The sequence below is a fragment of the Paramisgurnus dabryanus genome, chromosome 22 (genome assembly GCF_030506205.2).
Source record: "Paramisgurnus dabryanus chromosome 22, PD_genome_1.1, whole genome shotgun sequence".
NCBI lineage: Eukaryota > Metazoa > Chordata > Actinopteri > Cypriniformes > Cobitidae > Paramisgurnus > Paramisgurnus dabryanus.
This window is the reverse complement of record NC_133358.1, coordinates 32,700,605-32,726,073: the sequence shown is the minus strand read 5'-3', so window position 1 is coordinate 32,726,073 and position 25,469 is coordinate 32,700,605. Positions and strand designations below refer to the sequence as shown.

Genomic DNA, 25,469 nt, shown 5'->3' with positions numbered 1-25,469 from the left:
AAATATCACAAGAGTGAGAAATGTGATTTTGCCTTCAAGGATAACATATTAAAATGCACCATCCAATTCACAGAACATCACATTAGGTGCGTTTTTGTGTGCAAAACTGTTGCGCTATTTTCTAAATGTCGACAAAAACGTTTCCATTAATAGATGTTATGCGACTAAAACATAATTTTGTTGTCTTGCGAATGCGATAAGTTATTTTAAAAGCCATGGCAGTAGGTGTGTTCGACTTCATACTGCGCACCGCTGACTGACCATGAAGGCGACCTCACCTCTTCTGTCTTTGTCCTTCAACCAAACATATCGCACCATATTAAAGAATGATCATAGGACTTCTATGCACGTCAGTTGACATGTAAATGCACCAAAAAAAATTCCATTGATATACATTTTTCAAGGAAAAACCATCTCACCCAAGTGTAAAAACTCTTTTGCGATTTATGAAAGTTTACGCGAAATTGCTGTGTTTGCATTTGGCATTTCGCTTTTTCAATTTACACAATTTGAAGGATAATGGAAACACAGTTATTGAGAGAACAATAGTTCAGCAGATCTAAAGTCACATCAGAATGAGTGTGAGACGTTGTGTTGTGTGTTTGTACAAGCAGATTGTTTATATGTTAATCTCACAGAAGTGATGTAATGTGTGTTGTCTTCTTCTCTCTTCAGATGATTGTCTCTCTGAGAAGTCCTACACCGAATGTGGCTACAGTCAAGGTGTAGATGATGACTTTGACTGGGAGCAGATGAACACCAGACAGAAGCCATCATCAGACCCCTGGGTACCAGCAGGTTAGTCAATGTACACTACTGATACTACTCGATGTCTTCCTAAACCATAACGGCTGATCCTGGGTCAGGTTCATGATTCCACTTACTGTGCTGGTTGTAATAATAAATGATCTGATCCTCAGTGATGGGTTTGAATGGAGGATCTTGTATCATTTTGTGATTTATTATTGCGGTTTATGCTCAGGGTCACCGTTACTGCGGTGGTGGTGATGATGAAAACTTTCATGTCATCGGTCGAATTAACTCATGCGTAGATCATTTAACATATAGTGATAAAGTGACACAGAGATGTGTGTGTTACTTCACTATTATACTACTGAACTTTAACTGAATGTTGTGAGGTCCTGTAGGAATGTGCAGCTGTTACTCAGACATGTATCCCTACATCAAGGGCTCTCTAAAAATCCTATATGTACATGTTTCACTACTGTATATGTTACACGTTCAGATTTATACACGTACTCAGTAAACTAATAACCTTCCACTAGGGCATTATAGAATCAGATGCATGAGAGACGATTTCAGGACAATTTCAAGAACTGCTGGTTTTGTGAGTTATAAGCGTTATAAAGATGTTGGTTTCAGCCACACGCTGCGTGTTCGCCTAAATGACTCGTGTGCCATTGCACCGCGCTCGCGTGACAGCAGAAAACGAGGCTCTTTTTCACACCCTAATAAACTTTTCCATTAGAAGCAGCTGCCGTGGCGGCGCTCGCTCTTAAATCTGTTGCCTAACCACGCTGCACCATCGGCCGCCTGTCTCTGTGGCAGGAACGGAATTAATTGCGAGGACTTGGCTAATTTCACCTCGTGTGAGAGCGGCTCACGGAGAAATGACCTGACAGACGGTTTAAGGAGGAAGAGAAAGATTAGCGGCGTGTTTGTTATCGCGGTGGAATTGATTTATGTTGACGCGGCGGGATGTCGCAGAGGGTTGGATGGAGACCTGACGCAGGGCAGGTGACCTGCAGGTATACTGACGTCTCCTGAAGAAACAGAGCGAGCAGGACGTTAGGGTCTGGTAATGTGTTATTGTTTTGTTAAGAGCCCTGCCGGGATGGGAGGCGTATCTCACTGACTACTGTAACTGAAGATAATTAGTCAAGCTGCGACTACCCTTCTGTTTTCTGTAACTTGATATTACCGTCGTGATTTACTGCCACTCTGTGAAATATCAAACCATGTGATCTGTGAGATCTTTTCTCCGTTCAGCGTCCCATCAGCTGTTATAGGTGTCACAGGCGCTGTGGTCCAATGTTGTCCAAACATCACAGTAGCACAATAAAAATGATTTCTGCTGGTTAACACAATGCTTCACCGTGTTCTCATCTATATGCAAATAAGTGTATTTTTATTATATATATTAGTTAGATTTACTCTAAGTGTTTCTATTAAAGTAGAAGTACTGAAGCGTGTGAATAAGTGTAGGATCATAGTAAGATGTTTTCTGCTTGCTCTATAATGACCTGTGGTTTGAGAGATCAGTCTGAGTGGTCTTCATAAGGGTCATGGCTCACATTATAGAGCGCTGTGGGGATGTAGTTCATGTAGTTGAGGATCAGATGTCTATGTGAGAGATGAAAGCGTTCCCATAGGGTTCTCCTAACAGCTAAACAGCTCTACCAACATAAACGCTTTTTACTATAGGATATGAAGTTCATCTAAGGCCTGGATGAATGATACCATATTCAAAGGATTACTCCACTTTTATAAAACAATATCTTGATAATTTACTCGCCTACATCTCATCCAAGATGTTGATGTCTTTCTTTCTTCAGTCGAGAAGAAATTCATTTTTTGAGAAAATCTAGAGAAAATCATCAAGGTCAAGGTAAACTTTATTATCCGCAATGGATAAATTGCAAGTCTCACAAAACATGAACAAACAAACAATAAATATACAACATTACAAACATCACAAAGACATTTCATAACAAAATAGATAATCAAGAAAAATTAAAACTACGTACTTTTAAACCTTAAAACTTCTTGTCTTGCACCAGCCGCGTGATAGGCCACACATAGGTCGTGTGATTTGAACTTATACAAAGACATTAATTATTATCATTCCACATACAATAACATCTGAGCGCTCCTCTTTCTGGAGTGGTAGTTTCGCATACGTCATGAGCATGGGTGTCGGAAGCAAATGAAAAGTGGGTGGGTCCCCACGTAACCCCCCCCCCCCCCCCCCCCGAAAATACATTTACTGCAAAATTCAATGTTTCCTTTTAATTAGCCTAAATAATTTGCGTTTACCTCGGAATTCTGGTAATAGCCCTTTATATATTTTGAAAAAAATGACAGATGTCATATTTAATTCATTTTTCTCTGTCACATTTTTTCTTTCTCTACTAGGCTACAATGTTTTATTTTTAATTTTGAGGAAATAAAAGGTTATAAAAACGAATGAAGGTAAACGGATACAATTTTTGTATACGCTTTTTTTTATTTGTTATACCCATTCTCTCTTTCTCTCTATTATAGAAATATAAATGTGAGATTCTGGAAATGAGATACATTTATTTAATGGTATCCGTCGGGAAACAATGCTGTCATAAGAGTTTGAGCATGTGTACTTCTAAAGCACAATCGATCAAAGGATTGCAGAGGTATGACTTTATGAATCATTTGCAAATGTACCTCGCAAATAATGTTTATACGTAAAGACGTTCAACTCTGTGATATCGCAAATGAAAAGTAATTGCAGGCTTCTGTAAAAAACTGATCGTGGTCGTGGCACCATAATCAAAATAAACTATTTTACTGCAGTAATAATATTTTAACGAGTAGCCTACACTTTTAACGTAGGTCTGAAAGTAACCACATTTAGTGCTGTGTCAATTATCAAAGTCTCCGTGCCTTTCGAGCTGCCTTTTAAGAACAGCAAGCTACGTTTGATAACCGTTAATTATTAAGACTAAATGGGCAGGCAAACTCGTGAAACAGTGAAAGTAAAACTATATGCTATAATATGGTTTTACACGTCTATAGAAAATATACTATAAATAAAGCAGTTTTCCTAATGCATGGTTGTTTGACCTTTACTTCCGTTTAAAACATTATACATTTCGTAAAGGAGGTTTTTCAGCGCTTTTCTTCGAACAGCAACTCAGCGAAACCCCCCTCCGCAAAAAAAAAAGCTGAAACGGGTCCGTGGTGTAAAAAAGCAAAGGTTTGGGATCCCTGCTCTAGTGGAATGGGTTTTGACAAATGCGTTAAGTTAGAGAAAAAGTGGGTGGGTCCATTATCATTGGTCTTAAAAAGTGGGTGGGTCCGGTCCCACCCACGTATAATGGTTCCGACGCCCATGGTCATGAGTGACCTTTCAATGTGATTACGTAATATGTAAGGTCACCCTGGCGCATCACACAGCTAGTGCAAGATAAAAAGTTGTAGTTTTAAAGTATTTTTTATTTTTCTTGTGAAATGACGATGCTTTTTTTAGATGAGACCTTTATGCCTCAGTTGGAAGTGTTTAAATATAATATTTATTATTATTTAATATTGACAGAGTAAAGCCAAAAGTAAAATCATTGACTGAAATCAAACTTTGATGCTCTTAATCTGAAAATAAAAAAACTATGGCTGTTTCTCAATATGCATTCTTCAGCGTCTCGCCTCCTTGTGCTCTCGCTTTACATCGTCATTAACCATTGATGTTCAATTCCAAATCTCAAGAACACACGTTTCAAGGACGCATGAAAATACCTAGATATGTTTTTGATATCGAGCATGCATCAAGTGAAAAGCTCTGAAATCTGGGCAGGTCAGGTGACCAACAGGAAGATCGCACACATGTCAGTGCGTTCTGTGTTCTCACGACCTTCTAAGTTCATTCTTCCAAGGTCGCCTGGCAAGACACATCTCCACAAGAACGCAAGTCCGTTCTTTGTGTTCTTGGAATTGAGAAACCGCCTTTAAGACTTCAGTCTGGATTTCTATCTCATGTGTTTAACAGACTTTATTTTCATTTTTCGAGCAATGTTTCAGTCTCTCATATCTTAATATGATGATTTTGACTTTACTGTGACAGCTGCTTTTAGCTAATATAGTCTCATATGCTTCAGATCTATTCAAATAAGATTCGTGATTGCTGTTGTATGTTTGATAAATATTTTATTCTGCAGGTCTGAGATTAGAGTTACTGCTGTGAGATGGCTTAACTAGTTGTCTACAGAAGGTTTAATTCTATGTTGACCATTGCTGTTTGTATAAAGTTTAGATGATTTATTTGAGTTTGAGGTTTTATTCCAGGAATCCTAAATATCAAATGTTCTAATGCAGTTTCTTCATCATGCGGTAAATACAAACCTCAGACTCCAACGCAGATGGGCAGCTGAATTTTTCCTGCTGGTTAAGTGATTTCTGATTGGTCCATTACAGCCACACCTACACTCTCATACCATAGTATGATTATTATAAATAACCACAACAGTCGTCTTAAACAAACCTCCAGATCAGTCTGTGCGTTTCCTAAAAACATTGTTTGTTTGGACCTTCCTCTCAAGCCTTGTTCATCATGCCAGGACTCAATTATCTGCTAATGCCGTCTCTCTCTCTCTCTCTCCCTCTCTCTCTCTCTCTCTCTCTCTCTCTCTCTCTCTCTCTGTTGAGATGCTGACCTCTGCTTTGGCAGTGTTGAGCTCTTTCTGTCAGTAACCACATGCCACAAATAAATGTGGAGATTTAGGAAACATTTGCCATTCTTTCCACTTTACTGTGCTTTATTTCTGTTGCATTAATAACACATTTCAATCCATTTAAACTGAAACAAACAGCAGTTTCATGATCAGTGACCAGTTTTCATGACCGCAGTATCAAAGCCCAGCATGAAATTATTGTACAGCACAAACACAAAACTATTGGACAATAACATTTTGTTCTTGTTCTCGCTTAAGTTTCAAAATCTTGTGAGGTCCATTGCTATCTAATGTGTCTACAGACCTCACCCACACGTATCATGTAAGATGTAAGCATTTTTTATTGATTCTAATAGAGTTTGACATTGGATGGAGCTATTTTAATCTAAACAGTAGTGAATGAACTCATTTCAGTGCATTCTGGGATTGTTTTTTCCACAGACGATGCTGTATTAGGTGGCGTGCACACCAAAGCTTTTAAACGCGGCTGAATACATCAGGCGGCTAAGCGCTTTGGTTGCTCTGATACTTCTGCTTTGTTTATCAGTCATTGAATGATGCACCGGTTGGTTGTTGTGAAATTTGTCCCGCCCCTCCTCCACTGTGATTGGACAGCCGAGTCAGAAGTGACACTGACGAGCTGACTGTTCTTCCTCAAGTTTAACTTTTTCTTAAAGTGCGGCACTTCTATTGGAAACAATTGAAAACATAGTGTTTTTTTCATGTTAAATTGTTTCCAATGGAAGCGTCGCACTTTTTTTTGCGCTTTGCGCCAGCACACAGCTTTTTTCTCAGTGAGCTGAGAGTTCAACTTGAGGAATAACACTTTAGTGTGCACGCTACTTTAGAATTGGTCTTAGATTATTCTGCATAAATAACTAAACATTCTTTGGTTCAGGAGCATGCCTACAGTATGATCCCTTAAAGAGCACCAATGATCTGATTCACGTTTTTAAATTTCCTTTGGTGTGTAAGTGTGTATTAGTTCATTTTAACAATATGCAAAAGGTACAAACCCATAAGTAAACAATGACGCGAGTTATTGTCTCCAACGTCTAAATCTTCAACACACACACAGATTGTAGGCACCATTTTACTTCCTGAGATTGGTGATGCAGTAAAGACCAACATTATCATAATTCCTCCCACTTCAGACTCAAAGCCTGTAAGTGGAGTTCACTTACAGGCTTTGAGTCTGAAGCGGGAGGAATTATGATAATGTTAGCAACCAAATATTTCAAACATGGTAAGGAGCATCAGGTTTCCGACTGACTTCAGAAGTATTTAGACCAATCACAATGTACAGATTAGCTGGCCAATCAGGGGACACAGCGCTTTTCAGATCGATAAGTTTTGTACAAAATCAATGCGTTTCAGGAAGATAGTAAAATCTGGAGCTACAAAAATGTACAGTATATGGAAAATAATGTGTTTTTAACCATAAACCACGGAAACACATTGTATTATACCAAATACACAAAATAACATTGTCTTTTAGCAATGAAATAGGTGCACTTTAAAAATTTGTCTAGGTAGATAGCTCACTAGGTTTTGGACAGGTCCAATAATATTCACTTAGCCCCAGTAACAGGTTACTGACTTAAATGCAAATATATTAAAACCAGACTATATGAGGAACAAGCTCACACGGGTTATCTTATGATGTGCTTTAGATTAATCTAGAGACACAACTCGTGTCTGCTTGTCATAAAGACGCTGAAAGATAAAACAGCGTGACAGACGACACTGGAAAGCTCGACTCAAATTGACCCGGACACACAGTAAATGTCTCTTAATTTGGGCTGAGGGTGAAAGCAGCCGATAGCCGCGGGGATCTCCGATACCTGTCCAATAAAACGCTAAACATCCGTGGGCAGTTCAGAGCACACATGGCCGGTCGGGATCACGCGCTTATTAATATTTCAAATATGCAGTGTTATCAGGCCAAACGCAGCTGGTCCCAAATAAATAAAGCCTAGGATACAGTTCATCAGGCCGACACAGCGGCTCTTTCATGTGTCGCGTTTGATAACGGCTGCGCAGGGCGACGTTCCGTCAGTACGACCTTTACTAGAGCCGATCCTGTGTGACCGAGAGTAAAAACATCATCGCTCTCATTGACGTCTGATTGATGGGTCTACAGGTTCAGAGAAATTGAGGCGAACCCGCCGCTGTCGTCCAGTTGTGAGCGCCTGTCAACAGACTAATGTGAGCGTAAATTCACAACCTATATTTGTGTCTCAAGAGAGCTGTGGTGGTATTTATAGTGTTCACAGATAATAGCCACACTGTTGGTCTGTCTGCTTAATCAGTATTGTAAACATGATGATAGCCAAAGATTCAGGCCAAAATCTGCTGTTTGGGTGCCTGCTGGGGAAATTAGTGCCAGGAAAGAGAAGATGAAATCATTTCCTTACACTCAGACACTTGTACACATGGGTCAGATCTTATTCTCTTAAGTCAACATCAATCACAGTTTAATATATATTTGCACGTCTCCATGCATGCACATGTGTGTGTGTGTGCGTCTGTGCGCACAAAAAACAGCTCGCATTTTCTTGCGCTCAAATTGTTTAAATATCTCTTGAATGTTAACATTTGCAAGGTTTAGAAAATAATGCAAATGTTTAACTTTCTATATAAATAATTATTTATTTTTGACTAATAACTCTTCTGATTGGGTGGGCGTGCCAGCCTGGCCCATAGCCTTGCCACTGGCTTTAGAGTTTTTAAGTAATGCTGCCTTATGAAATAATTTAATGTTGGTTAACGAAGTAGGTGTATTCTTAGTCTTTCATTAGTAACTATACATGTATATTTATTTAGTGTCTGTATATAAATGACTATACAGAAGTACAAATGAAATTTTGAAACGGGAGATTTTTTAGATGCTGTCATGTCTTAGACTGACCTCCATCGCCTGGTAAATGCTGAAACAATGTTTGTCAATGTAATGCTGTGGCCCCTGGCGGGATTTCAGGGCACATTATTCACAGACGGGTGGGGCAGATGTGTTATAGGGGCTAATTGGGAACAGTAAGGGCATAAGAATGACATTATTACATTACAGCTGGTCACACCGCACACAGAAAACACTTTACTGTCCCTCATACAATAGAAAGACGCTTTCTCTGTCTGTCTGTAATGCTTTTAATGCACATCTGTAATGCAAATACTGTTGATAATGAGCTTTATTGGATTATTTTGGATGTTATGAGTTTGTGTGCTGCTTTAATAATCTGTACCGTAATGTATATAAAATATCTGTGTATGGCTTCATGATTATCATTGCTGCCATCAAATATGTATTATTACACTTAAAAAAGGCAAATGTAACTTTAAATATACCTACAGTGTCAATTCAATGGACATTTGTGAGCCACAAACATTAATGACATATGAATTAAATGTATTACTACATGATTTAAACTTGTAAAAACTAAAGTTTCTCTTAAGATTATGTGGAGTAATAATAGCCCATCATACTGATCTCAGACCCGTTTAGGGTGTTTTGCTGAATTTGCTGTGGTGATAAAGTAATGTTAAAGTTTTAAATGACCTTGACTGTGTTTAGTTCTTATAAATATGAAATATTTACATGCTAACTGAACTAATTTGATCAAACAGGCTTAACTCAGACTAATGTTGTTTATTCCCTGTGATAGGGTCTTATTTGGATTATATTATTATATCATTCCTGGGGGCTCTGTATCCAAACACTGCATCATTTCTCTTGTGCACAACATTAAAAAGCTATTTGCCAGCCCGTGTCGTCGGATGCCGGGAGCTCTCGGTTAATTTCCCGTGTCATGGCGTGTTATCAGCGGAGCCACATGAATGTATGATGCCCGTATCACATCAAACTGTCTGTCTGTCTGTCTGTCTGTAGAAGAGCTGGATTATTGTGTCTGTGGGGACCTTCATATGATTACTAACGCACCAATCAGTGAGCACATGGCAGTAATTAAAACCCCTCCCAAAATTTCCACACACATAAACACATATAATGTTGTGAGTTTCCTGTGGGGAAACCCTTTACCCCTGATGAATTAGGCTGTGATTGTTTTCATCTTTAGGTTGGTAATGTGTGTTTGTGTGTGTGTGTGTGTGTGTGTGTGTGTGTGTGTGTGTGTGTGTGTGTGTGTGTGTGTGTGTGCATGCGTGTGTGTGTGTGTGTGTGTGTGTACATGTAAGGGTGCAGTTTCATTCTCAGCAGTTGGATTTGTGTTGGCTGTGGGCAGCAGGCTGTAATTGGGGTTGGGAGAGTTGGCCCGGTGTTTTCATTTCATCTGGGCCTTGAGCTGAATGATGTCAGGAGAACGCAGGAGATCTGCAGATGTTTGCAGGAGAAAACGCTCCGACAAGCACTTTGACTTGCTGCTCATTTCATTTAGTGCATGTTGCTCTCGTTTCTCTTTTCTGAAAACCTCACTGCAGCTCTGAAGTCAAAGCTGCTCTCTGAACAAACCTCATTTATATTGGATAGATGAATTTAAGTATATTGAGACACATTTTAACTTTGGATGACTGTCCTCAAACTTATATTTATAGACAGATTTCATAATTCTTTAAAAACCCTTCAATATACTTCAGATACCAATACACTGATCTGACCATTATGTTTAAAGGGTTAATTTCATCATATTTATTCAGATGTTGTCTTTTAAAACTGTAGGACTTCTGTCTTTAACTAAAGGCTGATTTATAAGGTTGTGATGGATCACAAAACTCACGGTTCAGACCACATTACAGTTTTCGAAGCTGAGATTGGATAATTTTTCGGATCAGCAAAAAAAGGGGTGGGAAAAATCAAATAAAAAGAGAAAGAAATTACAAGCATTTATAAAAAAGAACAAACATTTACCCAAAAAATAATTAAGTGAGGTCTAAAATTGCCATTAGTTACAGAAATCAAATGATAACACTGTCTTTATTGTATAAATTAAATATAATCATTTTTTAGAGCTACAGAAGTGATTTTCTCTTTGTCTTGTGTTGTCTGATTAACATTAATGACACCAGACTTAAGTAGGTTAATTTAGGTTACTGTGGATTGTTTTCTGCCTCTAATCTATACATACACTTAAGACATAAACAAATGTTTTTATTCGATAAATAATACTGTGGTATTTCCAGATCATTTTGTTTGCGTCCTGTCAAGAGCAGAAAAATATGTTCGCTTGCTTTTCAAAACGAGTCTTTCCTTGTATGCACTACTGAGTGCACTTAAATGCATGTGCGCACACACAGACAGAGGGTGAATTCCAAACAACACTTCAGGAAGGGAAGGGGACATAAACAGTCACTCCACATAAAGAGAAAAATTACGTTTTTCATTTCTCTATTCGCCATATGTATTTTAATTGACTATAGCAGGGTTCCCCAAATCTTACCCTGGAGGGCCGGAGCACTGCAGAGTTTGGGTCCAACCCTAATCAAACTTACCCACCTGTGATTGTCTAGTGATCATGAAGACCTTGATTGGCTTGCTCAGGTGTGTTTGGTTAGGGTTGGACCTAAACTCTGCAGTGCTCCGGCCCTCCAGGGTAAGATTTGGGGAACCCTGGACTATAGTATAAAACACAATAGCACATTTCTCTCTAAAGTTTACACATCAAGAGTTCTGATTTTTGAAGGGCGTAGGGATCATCACGTCTGATTGGCGTCTGTGCGTACAGAAAACTGCTCACTTTAGCGGCTTTTGGGGGTTAAATTGTTTAAAATCACTTGAGTGTAAATATTTGAAAGTCTTTGAAACACGTGCAAATGATAAGCTTTCCCTATTTAAAATTGTGTATTATTCCGCAAATCACATGCGAGCCGAACCGTGGGTCGTGATACTTACAAAACACGGATCAACTGCGATTTGGTACACCACTACTGATTTATACTTCTGCGTCAGATCTACACTATAAGCTGTGCATAGCACTGACTCACACCTCTCCAAAAATGTAACAGCGCATCAATTCAATACATACCGCAATTGATGTGATTGGTCTTCTAGAACCCCGCCCTCAGGTAAAAAAAATCTGAATCGCATTATATCATACACATTTCCACTTGCAACAGTAAAGTTTAAGAGCAATATTTACCTCCATCACTGCTGATGGTTCTCCAACAACATCAGTAAGCGGCTTTTGCATTTTTACTGTAAGTTACACCAGTAACGTGCCCGTCGACACCGCCCACTAGCCGTCTGCATGTGTAATTGCATGTCCACGTGAATGACGACGCAGGAGTATAAATGAAAACTGAAGCTTAGCCTACGGCGAAGAGACTCTGGTGTAGGTCCAGTACAGAAGTATAAATCAACCTTAAAGTGTCCATGACATACAAGAGCTGTGTGTGTGATACGGTCAGGAGGGGAAATAAAGATTCAACATTCACTTAATGCCCAGAAACCAATATGCTGTTTTATTAAACCTATAATGTATTCATAATAAATAGCTTTATTCATCTCCAAAGAACCTTTAGAGAAGCTTTATTTAGAAGAATTGAAGTAGTGAAGTATAGAGAGAGAGAGAGAGAGAGACTGTTTCCACATTGGTATTAAACTTCTTTCTGTTTCCACACAGCTCCATGGTGATCACACTGAGAGGGTGGTCTGAGTTTTGGGACACACACCCTCTGCTCTCTCTCTCTCTTTCTCTCGCTCGCTCTCTTTTACCCAGATGTTTTCACTCGTGCGCTTTCGTTTTCTCACTGTCATGGGTGAGCGGGCGAGCAGATGAAAGTTTCTCTGAGTTGAAACACAAAGACAAAAGCTCTCTCTCTCTCTTTCTCTCTCTCTCTCTTTCTCTCTCTCTCTCTCTCTCTTTCTTCCTCTGTCTCTTTCTCGCTCTCTCTATCTGTCTCTCTCTCTTTAGTACTTTACTCCTCAGATGTGTAATTTCAACATAATTCTGTTATTTACAGGCCAGTAGTGGCAGATGATTTTAAATGGATGGGAATTGTTTTATCTGCACAGGACATTAAAGGTGAATTGAATTAGAGGCCGTTACCCGTGTCACATCTAGGGCCGTGTGTCGTCTGGGTACTTTGGTGGGATGAGGGCGCGTGAGCCCAGTTAAATTTGTCTGATTTTCACATTTGTGCATCTAGCTGTAGTTTTCTCATACGGCCGAATGGAGCCCAGCGGCAGGTTGTTCAATTTCCCCGGCCGCCCGGCTCGGGAGAATTATGGCCGACGGTAATGCTCTCGACACGAGCGTAATGAAACTCGTGTTTGAGGTGCCGCGGTGCTATTTCATCCCTGTTCACCGCTGTATTAATTAAATATCCATTTATGGCGCCGTATCAATTTATGGCTCGTATCTGCCAGCGTGCACAAGAGCTCACGGTACCTGCAAACAAGCCCGCCGCCGTTTCTGACTCACATTAAGTCTTTATGGCACCGAGGCTGTTGGGGGGGATTGATCGTTGCTGAACGAAGCTGAAGGACTGCAGGGCGACTCGGGCACCGGTGCATGCTGGGACAGCTCGCTGCTCTGTTTGAGAGGTGATTTGTCGCGGGGTCACGCTGCTTTTAAATCTCCTCGGCCTGCAGTCACCTGACAGCGCTTTGTGTTCCTGCGGCACACATCGATCTAGTTTTAAACCAGGATCTGCTGCCCATAGACAGAGTCAACATAGAACCAAAATGTATTTTCTTTACTTCCTTTAATGCATACTTCTGAATTTATGGTGATCATTTATAATTGAATAAATAATTTATTTTTCTCTTTGTTAGGGCTACAAGTATACAGGGTTTACATACTGAATTTTATACGTACAATAATTTTCTGTTTTCAACATATTCTAATAATTTCGACTTGATAACAAACATCAAGCATTATCGTATTGCATATTGTGTGTTTTCAATATCATGCAACCCTACAAAATATGACTTTTTTGTGCCGTTGAAGTCTGTGTCTAGATTTCAATCGAAGTAATAATATCTTAAATCAATTAGAAATGTTTCACATTATAGATATGAAAAAGATTTGAAGTCCTGTATAATGATGTGTGCATGTGTGTGTTTGCTGATTCATGTTTCCTGATTGTCTAACAGATGATTGACAGATGATGCGGTCTGATCCTCTGGCTACCTGAAGCCAATTATTCTGAATGACTTTCAGATTGTTTTAGTGATTATAAGTGTATGAGACGATCTATCTGGCGTTATAATGAGACGCGGTTACAGTCGGAGCTGAGACACATCTGGTCACCACCCGTTACGTGCTGCCGCTCCATTACTGTGATCATTTAGAGTTTAGCACCTAATAAGACTGTGATGGATAGAGTTGAAAGAAAAGAGAGAGAGAATGGAGACGGACTCTAGACGCTGTGATTTCACAGCACTTTGAAAACATCTCATTATCAGCCGGCGCAATTGAACAAATCAAAGCAGAAGCTGCCGGGTGAAAGAAGACAAACTCTGTTTTATTTATTCGGCTCTTATTTCTCCCTCCTGGATTCAAGGGACACGCTGGTGAACAGGTATGTGTGTAAGAGTCTGAATGATCCACTTACTGCCGCACAGGGTGACGCCCACCGTGCTGGGAGGTCTCGGAAAATCAAATCAGGGAGAAAAGCTAAGATTCCCTCCACTGAAGGTTAAAATAAGATGGAAAATTTCAAGAATAGATGTCGCGTATTTTGGCTGTGTCCGTGGTCCACTAAGCTATAAGGTTAGGATGTCATGCTTTTAAAGAATTATACCTAAATGAAAGTGTTTTAGGAGAGGCTTTGTCATCGATGCTGTTTTTTTTACACATTTACTCACATTTATGTCTTCATTCTCTCTCATATATCATTACGACCTCAAATCCAAATGGAGATATTGTCCTGCTTTTCAGAAAGTGACTGCAGGATTGACTAAAATGAGTCTATATGTGTTTGTGTGTCTTCTGTCATGGCCTGAACAGACTTACATTACCGTGTTTCTGCAAAAACTCTCTGTTTGAGTGCATTTAAATATCTCCATCCAATATATCTAAATAACCAAACATGGCATTTAAATGTGCAGAATAGAAACATTAGATGAATAAATAATGTAAGTGCAGACGAGTGGGTTAGGTTAGGGTTTAAAGTACGGTGTATGGACTTTTGCTTTAGAGAACAGAAGAGCAGGTCAAATCTTTACACACATAGGGCCAGATTTACTAAACGGGGCAAATTAGCATTTCAAGTAAATTGATACATGTTAAAAAATCCTCTGCATTGTACCACACGATCTCTGATGCTTCTCCTATCAGCAACAATCACAGCCATTTCAAGAACAAAATGATTTAAGACATCCTTTTTATAGCAATAAATAATTAGTAAATTGCATTGCGTGAATCATTTAAATAATCTCCTCCCATAAATTTTGTGTCTGTAAAGGAAACTCCTAGAAATGCATATGCTATTAGTTCAGTCGCAAAAATAACTAGACCTCACCTTTACAGCGCTAATTATGCACAATAAATCCTGATAGTCGTTGTTTAACGCCAAAATGATGGTTTGTGCTGGCGCAAGCTGTTAGTAAATCTGGCCAATTGAGTTCAGTTTTTCTATAAGGGTCTTTTGTCCTGAACTGATCCTCGTGTTACCCAGCTATTAACAAACCCAACGGATACAAACTCCTCAGCACCAGCAGAACCGACAGTGGATAGTTTAAAGTACTTTATACTGAAATCAGACAAACACATGCTGACAGATTAATCACACACACACATGTACTATCTCTCTCTCTCTCTCTCTCTCTCTCTCTCTCTCTCTCTCTCTCTCTCTCTCTCTCTCTCTCTCTCTCTCTCTCTCTCTCTCTCTCTCTCTCTCTCTCTCTCTCTCTCTCTCTCTCTCTCTCTCTCTCTCTCTCTCTCTCTCTATTCCTCTTTCTCTATTTCTCTCCAGCTATATTGTGTCTACAGGAAGCTTGTGCCCTCTAAGGAAGCAGATGGTCTAATGTAGAAACCTGGCACACAACTTCACATAATTCATGGAAGCCATTAAACCAAAGACAAAAGGGGCGAAGATGTTGATGTGCCACCTGGGTAGGGACAGACACATCATGAAACGAAATAAATAAATAAATAAGCCCTCAGAAATTGCCATAAATTGACTCGTACACAGATGAGCTATTCAAGCACAAAAGACTAAACTACCCCTATTTTTTTCTTTAGAAGGTACTGTAAAATACCAGAATAATTATGTTGTTTTATACCGCATGTCTGGGTTTGAGATGATATGAGCCTCCTTTAATAATGGAAGTGTGATCATATCATCGTGAGATCTGCACATTAATGATTTCAAAGTTCAGGACCTGCAGTATTTGATATAATGACGGTTATAATCATTAGCGCAAATGAGACGGACGTCTGTGAATCTGACCAGCGGCTGATAATCACAGGATGCTTTGTGCGTGTCCTCTGCTTTAAATGACCTGATAGATCATGTTAATACCAAGCACGGCTCTGTTATCTGCCCGTAATGTCTCTTATTTAAAGTATGGATGATGCTATCGTGGCACGGTTACACGTGAAGAGCTTGTGACCTAATAAAGGAAACTTGCAGTCGCTGCATGTTTGAGCGTTTCAGAGGAGGTCATGAGAGAAAATGAACTTCAGATTGAAGTGAAGGTAGATGATGTTGATAATGTGAGGAGCTCAAGGGTTTTAGAGAGCGCTGTAAAGTACTTACTGCAGTAATGTACCATCAGTCTTTAGATCTACTCCTGCTGGGCTCCATTCAATTAGATTTCCTGTGTTTTTATCACATTACAGACAGGAGACCTCACTGAATTCACAGGATTTCACAGTAAGAATGAGGTGTAATCAGCACAACTCTCTCTCGCTCTCTCTCTCTGATGACAATAATGAGTGTGTTTAAAAGATCTCTTATTGTGCATCTAAGTGTAGTTGTGTAATGAATAATCACATTGCTTTGTGTTGCATTCATTAGACAAATGTTGCTTATCTAAAGTCCAAATCTGTCCCGAAGTGCTTCTCAAACTAAATACAAACAAAGCTCATCTGGTATAATTTGTACCATAGTTATTCCATAGTGTACATTACAGTAAAGTTATAAATTAGACAATGCCATCTGATGACTAACATAAGTTAGATAAATGCTGTGTGTTTGTGGTGGCACAGGTTGGCAGTGTCACAGCGCCCCTGCTGGTCAGAGATCAGTGTTCAGCGCTCATGCCACAGGTGTCCTGTAATGTGTGGATCTCAGCCAAATGAGAGGGGCATCACAGACTTCCATCACACAGGCCTATAAAGAGAGCTCAGAGAGATACGGCAGTCATACGCCGCAGCTGTCCTCTGTGGCACCACCCGCGTCCACTGACAAACACTGAGCCATTGGCTAACGCTGATCCGCTTGGAAAGTGCACACGCTTCTCTGCGAGTAATTGAGCCGAGGACACTGATTGGATGTTGGAAGGATTCCTGGCCAATTAGATTTGAACATGAAACATCATTAGTCTAATGAGGGACAGAAAGTCTTCATGCAAAACTTGTTTCTTATTCTCTGACAATAATCCTGATGTTATTTGCACAGGCCTGGAATATTGACTTTTGTTTACACATTGAGTTTTTTGGTTTGTGAGGTTGTTTAGATTCCTGAATTTCTGAAAAGCAACAAAACTCAGTGAGCTTAAAGGTAGGGTAACAGATTTGATCCTGAAACATTTTTAGTTATGCTGGTTAAAAGTCTCCTCACATCCTGATAGCAATCACTGTGTTAAGTTGTTTAAATGTATTTGTAAAAATGTATGTCATCTGTGAAAGGCGTAGGACCAAAAAATGTTCAACAAATCATAGATTTCGGTCCGAACGGACGTTTCCTTTTATGTCCCTCATACGTAAGCGTAATTTGAATTCCCACCGCGCAGCGAGTCCACGCAGATACCATACGTCATCGGCGCGTTCACGTGCGCTCTGTCTGTAAACAGCGAGAACACCAAACTTTTCTGCTGAATTGACAACCTACACAGGAGCAACAAAACTAAATGCATCTTTTATAACAACAACAGCAAAAACTGCCTGGATTAGCAAGAGCAAAAATCCAAATTAACATCTGTAACTTTACTGCTTTACCACGAGATGCAAACAGCTACAGGAGGCAAAGGGTCTGAAAGGGTCGTTGCACTGTTTATTTTGGTAAGGTAGGTACGCGATATGTTTGTATTGAGATGGATTCAGATGTTCTACTTTGATGAAACGTTGTGTTGCTTATGAAATTTGTGTTCGTTTTCCGGAATAGCATAACGATATAGTTACTACGTCTACACAATCGAACGTGTGCTTAAACTAATTCTGATGTAAACCAGTTGTTTATGTTGGTTATTTTGGAAGTGTTATTCACTTTGTACTGCAAAGTTTTCTCACTGGTGAATGAGACATGAGACGTGACCGTCTGATCTGTGCGTGTTCATGTGTTTGGAAAGAGGCGTGACTTTGGATGGCGATTTGACTTGAGGGTGGGATCGGGATTTCATTGCTAGGCGGCTACCGTTAGCATTTTTCAAAATGTGTTACCCTACCTTTAACATGAATCGCTTTTAACCTTGTTGCAAGAGAACTTATTGAATGTGTGAGTATGTCTGTATTGGCTAACAAGTGACTAAGGGCCATTTAGTTTTCTAGATCGTACAGATTTTTTAGCATTTCATTATTAATATTTTATTATTTGTATTAATCATTAACAGCAGAACATGACCCACACCAACATTACTTTAGTCGTCTATAAATCAGTATTTGTTTCATGTTAGTTCGGGCCAGAAGCTATTAAATGTCATGAATGAAATTGGGAGCAAATGTGTTTAGGGGTCACGATTCCAATGTTTTATTTACACGGGTGATGTGAGCATAGAAAGGCACATTAACTCTATTAGGCGACGCTCCCTCGGGCACACAGGCCTCCTAAACCCACCTGAGACACCCTGGGGCGATCATACCCACAATTCATCATTCATCAACTCCCATCTCATTTCCAGTGGGGCCACCTTCAATTTACAGAGTGCTTTACATGTGAAGGTTAATCAATAAACAAGCTCCATCACGCCCGCTTACGAGAGCACAGAGACCCCCTATCCAACGTTATTCCCAATGTGTAGAAAATTGGAATAGAAACGCCCATCTAATTCCAAACAAACACGCTGATCATTGGCTCGCCGGGGGAACCGGACTAAATTGGTTTGTGTGTGTGTGAGTAAGTCTGTATGTGTTAACCAATGGATGCTTACTGCAGCATGCTGCTTCATTTATAGTGTCAGTTGCCAAATTGATAACTGAAAGCGATTGATTGTGTGTGATTTTACAAGAAGACTTGTAAGTTATACACGCTGAATGAGACCAGTGAGACACAAGGCATTATGGGTTGGTTGGATGGATGGTATACAGGCTGAAATGATTACTGCGCTAATGGAGAAGAAACTTGGCCGGAGATCAGTAAATAAAACAGGAGAGTCGATTCCTCTGAATAAAGTTAAAAAGATCTCACTGCTGGTCAGTTTTACTTTGTTAACTGTTTATGTACAGTAGTTCTGTATCTCATCTTTAGTTTCTTCTCTCCGTCCTGACAAACTCACAATGATTAATCTGATGAAGATTCATTGATCTGTGAGTTTAGTGAAATCTGCTGCTCTTAATCTTATCACAGCCATTTAAACACAATAACACAACACAATCACCAGACACGTTTAAATCATGTGTCGTCTTGTTAAATTATAAATGAACTGATAAATGATGCCAACACCACAGTGTCTTACATTAACCACTAATGATAATAATAATGATAGTCATAATAATCATTTAGTTTTAATGATAAGTTTAGTTTATATAGTGCTTTCCCCAGGCGGAAGAAACATTAAAAAGCAGACATGACTGTATCAAATCAAATAAAAAACACTATATAAAACACATTAGACTATCAGAATAATTTGATCATATAGTGAACATGTGACCAATAATCCTCTCAGACTGCATGTGAAACTCCAAGACATCACATAATAACACAAGATGACGACTACACAACAGAATACAGAATAAAAATAAACACACAATAAAAAAAGTGTAACTAAAATAATGAATTATAACTAATTATAAAGTCACTCAGCACAAAAATGACCACAGTTATCTAAGGAAAAAGTGTATTTAAGTTTTAATTCATATGCCATCCTTTCATCAAAGATTATTAAAAGAAAACATTTGGAGATTCAGTCATCTTTGCCCTGTGTTTAAATCCCTTCAGTTCATCTTAATGTGATCCCTGCACCTGTAGGACATTACAGACACAATAATAACCAGAGAATCACTCCCTGTTTTTCAGCTTTTTATTTATTTTTCCTCACGGTGAACAGTAAAAACCATTTAGCTTGTGTTTTATGTCATTTCAAAGCTTTGCCCTTTATGGAAATGCATCGGCGCTTCTCTAGTCGCTTTTAAAAGCCTTTTTCTCTTAATTGCTCCTGAACGGCACATTGTTGAGGAGAAAAAACCGCATTTCCCTGCCGAGTGAATTATGGATGACACTAAAACAATCCCATTATAATATGCTTTCAGAATAGTTTGCAAATTACGGCCGTGGCCACAGATGCATTTTGTGGTGATGTTAAGCGTGGCAGTGACTCTTACCTGATAATGTTTCCTCTTTAATGATGCCAGCGGGTACGGAGGTCACCGAGTCAGTTTATCTCTCTGTATAAACTCAACATTAAGCATCTTTATCCAATAACAATCATCTAGAAAAAAGCCTGTGTTATTGGTTAATATTAACTATGAGGAAGGAAAGCAATGAGATGTTATGTCATTATGTGATGGTCTATGATAAGAGCCGATATTGAGCGACTGCAATGTTTCCTTTCCCCAATTTCTCTAATTTTCCACAAGTGTTTCACTTTGTTGTTTTTGAACAAACTCTGTGTTAGAGATCTGCGTCGATCATGTTTGAGAAACCGACTACAAACACACTGTGCGTGATTGTCTGCGGATGAGAAGAAATGGGTTTAGTCCGTCTAATGAGTTATACAAACAGCACACGGCAGGTGTGTCGACCGCAGTCCGTGCCAGCTCCATTTTTCACAAAGCGAGTGTAATTACCTTACAGTGCATTTCTGCAGGAGACACTAAAAGCCCTCAAGATCATCCGAAGAGACGTTTCTTCTCAACGTTGATACCTGATATCTGTACAAGAGTACATTAAGTGACATAATGAACCAGGCAGGTGTGTTAACATGGACTTATCTGCTGTTGTAATTTAATTTTACCTTGTAACCTTGTACAGTGGGCCAAACATAACCATGTATGCCAGCCTATAATAGCTGGAGATCAATGCAGAGTAAGATCACTGATGAAGTGAATGCTGATGTAATGCAGTCCATACTGGACACTTACTGAGAAACCACACACACTTACTGTCAGGAGAAAAATAAGTAGTTATAGTTAAGAAATATCAAAGCAAGCTGGAAGAGAACAGTGTGTGTTGTGTTTTAATCTGCCGTCAAATATATATTTCACAGTTTTGTGAATGTGTTAACTGGTTGAAGAGCAAAAACACTGCTGGATGATGATAGAAGATGTTAGGAGCTTGAGGGATCACGCATTGATTCATAAAACTAACAGAAAGCATAATAGAAGTCATTTCTGGTTAAATATTTAGTTAGTTTACCAGCCACCAGACAGATTTATAGCAACATAACAAAATAAATGTTAATGTTTGAGTAAATATTTCACTTCAAACAACAGCATGCAGCTTCATCATTACTGTTTCTCCAGCACAGACCTTCAGGCTATGAGTTTCTGGTGATCTTTAAACAATAATATTGGTGTGATTATGAATGATGAGATTTCTTTCCTCGGGCTATGAGAGATCAACGGTTACTAGTGCTGGAAACAAGAGAGCGAAGGGGAATTTGACACCTCAACCTGCAATCTTGGCTAGACACACGGGAAATGATGGAGACAAGACCTGACATGATCAGAGATGTTTCAAAGATCACACAGATGCTGTTCTGCTCCATGTAACGTGTGTTTTTTCCTCATGTTATTCCATAAACAGCCAGTCCAGACAGGTTAAGAATTAAAACCGTGAGGGTTTAAAAACACAATCTAAACTTCTTCTGTTATTCCAGTATTGTGTGTTTTTATGAATGTATATTTTGTAGGATGTTTCGGTAATGATCATGTTAATATGATGTGCATGTGTGATGTTTCTGACTTGACGTTTCAGACTTTATTTCTGAAGAGTTTTAGACAGCCTAACTTTGTGATTGGAGATTTAAAAGGTTGAAATGAAAAGACAGAAGTGTCTTAATGGCTTTTAAGTCAGTACTGCAGATAGAATGAAGGACTTTTGCATGGAGGTCTTCTGCTTTGATTTGGTCCTCACAGGTGTGATCGTATTATTGATCTGTTCAGTCTTCAGAGTGCTCTGTGAATCACAGCACTGATTAAATCTGTTTTTAACCCCATGCAACCCAAGATTTTCTCTTTCAGTTCTGTGTTTTAGAAAATAAGTGTCTGCTGCACATGCATCTAAGGGGTTTATGATAAAAGTGATGCTTGTGTTTGCAGATACTCACTTATCTCATGTATGTCATGTGTGATCACAGTTTAGTGTTAAGTTAGTTTCTTGTGAGTATTTTGTGAATGTGAGTGTCGCTTTCATCATAAACTTTTTCGACACATCTGCAGCAGGCACTTATAATCCCTACTGTTTTTCTTATTATTTCTTGTCAGTAGTCTGCAGTATGTTGTGTACTTTATATTGTGCTGTATTGTAGTCTGAACATGGCTGCATACCTATGGGGTTATACAGCGGTGAGGTGTAATATGTTTTAATAATGAGCCGATTGTATCAGTGGATTTGACAGATGGAGCTCCATCACCGTCTGTGTCTGATCACAAACATCTGACTGTCATCTCTTCATCTGTATCAGCGGGTGATTTTATAATCTACAAATCAATCAAACATGTCAAATGAGAAGCAACAAGTTGATAAAACCTTTATTAAATCAAATATTATTTGACATTATTCATGTATATTAAGCTATTAATATGTACAGAGTTTTTGTGATATTTCTGTGAATATTTAATGTGATTCGAGTGAAATAACATTACTATGAGCTCTGACTCAGTCTCTTTTATAGCAATGCAAACACACCGGCGCAAAGTCAACAGTTGCTTTTATACGAGAGAGAGAGAGAGAGCTGCTTTTAATGTTATAAGTTACTCATCAACCATTTTAACTTCCTCTCATAGCCACAGTTTTTCCACAGCTGTGTTAGTCCAGCAAACACTTCACACACTGAGGCATTGAGAGCTCGTGAGTCGTGGCGCAGGACTGAATTTATCTGATTTCACTCCAATAAAAAACTAAAGCCATACAAATCCAGATTCATTTCAATTACAACTCCATTGATTTTCAGATATTGTCCTACATGAGTTCACAGTTTCCAGTGTGTGAGGATGTGATGTGTGCCATCAGAGACCTTGATCTGTCAGCATTGAGCGATACCAGCGGTCAACACTGCTGAATAAACAGCTGCTGATGTCACTTCCTGAATACACACGACTCTAGTAACACAGACCCACACTGTTTATAATGAAACATGATGTGAGACAGCTGATGTTCACTTATAACACACATAGATATTAACACACGTGTTAATGTAATTGAGTGTACTAGCTGTGTGCACTCGTTGAGTTATAACCTAATGTTTTTATTGTCCGTCTAATGCGTTCTGTCCACAAAAATCACAAGTAAAAAAATGTATAATTTGTGACCTGTGCTGGCAAAATGAGTGTGAATGAGTACAGTGTCATTTTGAGCTAGAAGCAAAGGAAAGCGTACATTTTGGTTAAAATGAGTACATTAAGTCCTCGTCTAGTGATCCCAATGCTCTAAGTAGTCATAAAACATCTAAAATGATCTTTATTTGTATGTTTTCTAAGAGGTGTATCATTATAAATGCTTAATCTAATACAAATATGTGTCTCCATCCACATACACGTCTGACATTTTGGTTTTGGTTTTAAAACATGCAGGAATTAAAAAAGGTGTTAAGAGAGAAAAGACATAAAAACAATCTTCATCATTCTGACTGACAGATTCGATGCAGATGCGCGAGTGTGTGACCCTGATATATACACACATACACAGAATTACAGTTTAAAAAATATCTGTTTTGACAAGAATTCACACAGATATAATAGGTTATGTTTTAAGTGAATGGTTGATTAACTGTTGGCGATCTATGTGTAAGATTAGATTAGATCCTTGCATTACAGTAGAAGCTGTCTGTCTCAATGTCAATCAAATAATAAAAGAAAGCATATATCAACATATATTTTTTCTATAGATATTGTTTTTGACTTTGTGTGATAAATCTATTTGTTTTACAGTGATGTTAATGTATGTTTTTAACACTTTTCTTCAAACCTGACATTTAAAAAAAAAATGCCAATTTTGATTCATTTTGCCATCAAGGGTTACAAATGATGATATTTGTTTTTCCTCAGGCTCAGTGTTTATGATGGTGAACACATCCGTGAGGTCTTCTGGACAGAGAGCTCAACTTTATGTGCCACAGTTTAAGGAGAACGACACCCACTGCGTCATATTTCAGTATTATGGAGCGAGTCGAGAGGGTTCGAGTCCAGGACAGCTCTTCATCTACATTAAAGAGAACAACAGTCCACTGGGCATCCCCGTGTGGAACTCATCTGAACCGGTCTTACACAAATGGCAGAAAGTGGAACTGGCCATCAGCACCTTCTGGCCCAATTTCTATCAGGTAAGAAGATCATTCGTCTGTCATCAGACCCACATGTAACCTGACATTTCTAATGGATTCATTTCTCCTGTATGTGTGTGTGTGTGTGTTTGACAGCAGCTGTGTCTGAGGCCCTGTTTACATTAGAGCATTTGCGTTTTAAAACGGCATTTTAAAATGAAAACGATCCTCGTTTATTCTGGCATTTAAAAAAAATCTTCACGTCTTCCGCTAGCAACACAGAAATAGCAAAAAGCGAAATTGGCTAAACTAGCATTAAATATTAATATGACGTTTTTTTTTTGTTGTTTTTATTAATTTATATTCACAAAACTTATCAACAAAACATCGATTAAAATTAAGAGACAAATTATATGAAACGAAATTCATTTTAAAGTAGCAAACAAAACTTAAATTAAACTCGAAAATAATGTCTGTCCCATTACAATTCTCCCTTCATATTGGCCTCTGCAACGCCCTATATTGCGTATAAAATTACAGTCTATCTTTCGTAATAAGCTAACTAAATTTAAACAAAACATAAACAACATTACAGCAATATTCAAACCCAACAATACTCAAACATAAATATAAAACAGACATTATCTATTAGGATACATGTTAAAACAATCTGATATAGCGTTTATAATAGCTGGTTGGTAGATGTTTACTATTTTTGGCAAAACCTCCGTTGCAAACCTCAATTTACCTGAATATAAATAATTTTGAAACTTTGAAAATGATGCGCTGTCACGTTAACATCAGCTGTTCGTTAATCCTAACCCTAAGACTCCGTCTACGTTCATTTACACTGCAGCGCAACGTCTGAGTTCTCAAACTAAAACAGGGTCTGCAGCGCTTACGAATGAATCTATTTATGAGGGTTGAAAACGGTGGTGTAGTGTAAATGAAAGGCGTAAACGTAGCAAAAGTAACGCGTTTTTAAGGATAAATGCATTAATGTAAACATAGCCTGAGGTTTCAACAGATCTGGTTGTTGAGCGTTTTGCTTATAATTTCTCACGACTCAATGCTGTCAAGTTTCCTCCTGATCTTAGTGGGGTCTCCATCTTCATTAAAAGTGGAACTTCAGTTATTTTATGATAAAATACCCGTCTGATGATTTTGGTTTGTTCTGATCTACATAAGAGTTTCTTCAACATTTAACAAATGAAGTTCAGCAGATAAAAACTCTTCGTACACAAGCAAACAGTGTATCTGTATCTTGAAGTTGTATTTATTTGTCATTTTCATTTTGTTTCTCTGTTCTTATAAAATGTTTACTAAAT

General features: G+C 38.7%; 1 protein-coding gene across 8 annotated transcripts in view; it reads left to right on the top strand.

The window, feature by feature from the left end:
• Positions 1–25,469, top strand: part of ptprma (protein tyrosine phosphatase receptor type Ma) — a 156,587-nt gene that overhangs the window by 38,277 nt on the left and 92,841 nt on the right. For all 8 annotated transcript variants that reach the window (XM_065258927.2, XM_065258928.2, XM_065258930.2 and 5 more), the window contains exons 2-3: positions 676–798; positions 23,927–24,201. In XM_065258927.2, the coding sequence (XP_065114999.1) occupies positions 676–798; positions 23,927–24,201 (398 nt within the window). The remainder of the gene's footprint in view (positions 1–675; positions 799–23,926; positions 24,202–25,469) is intronic.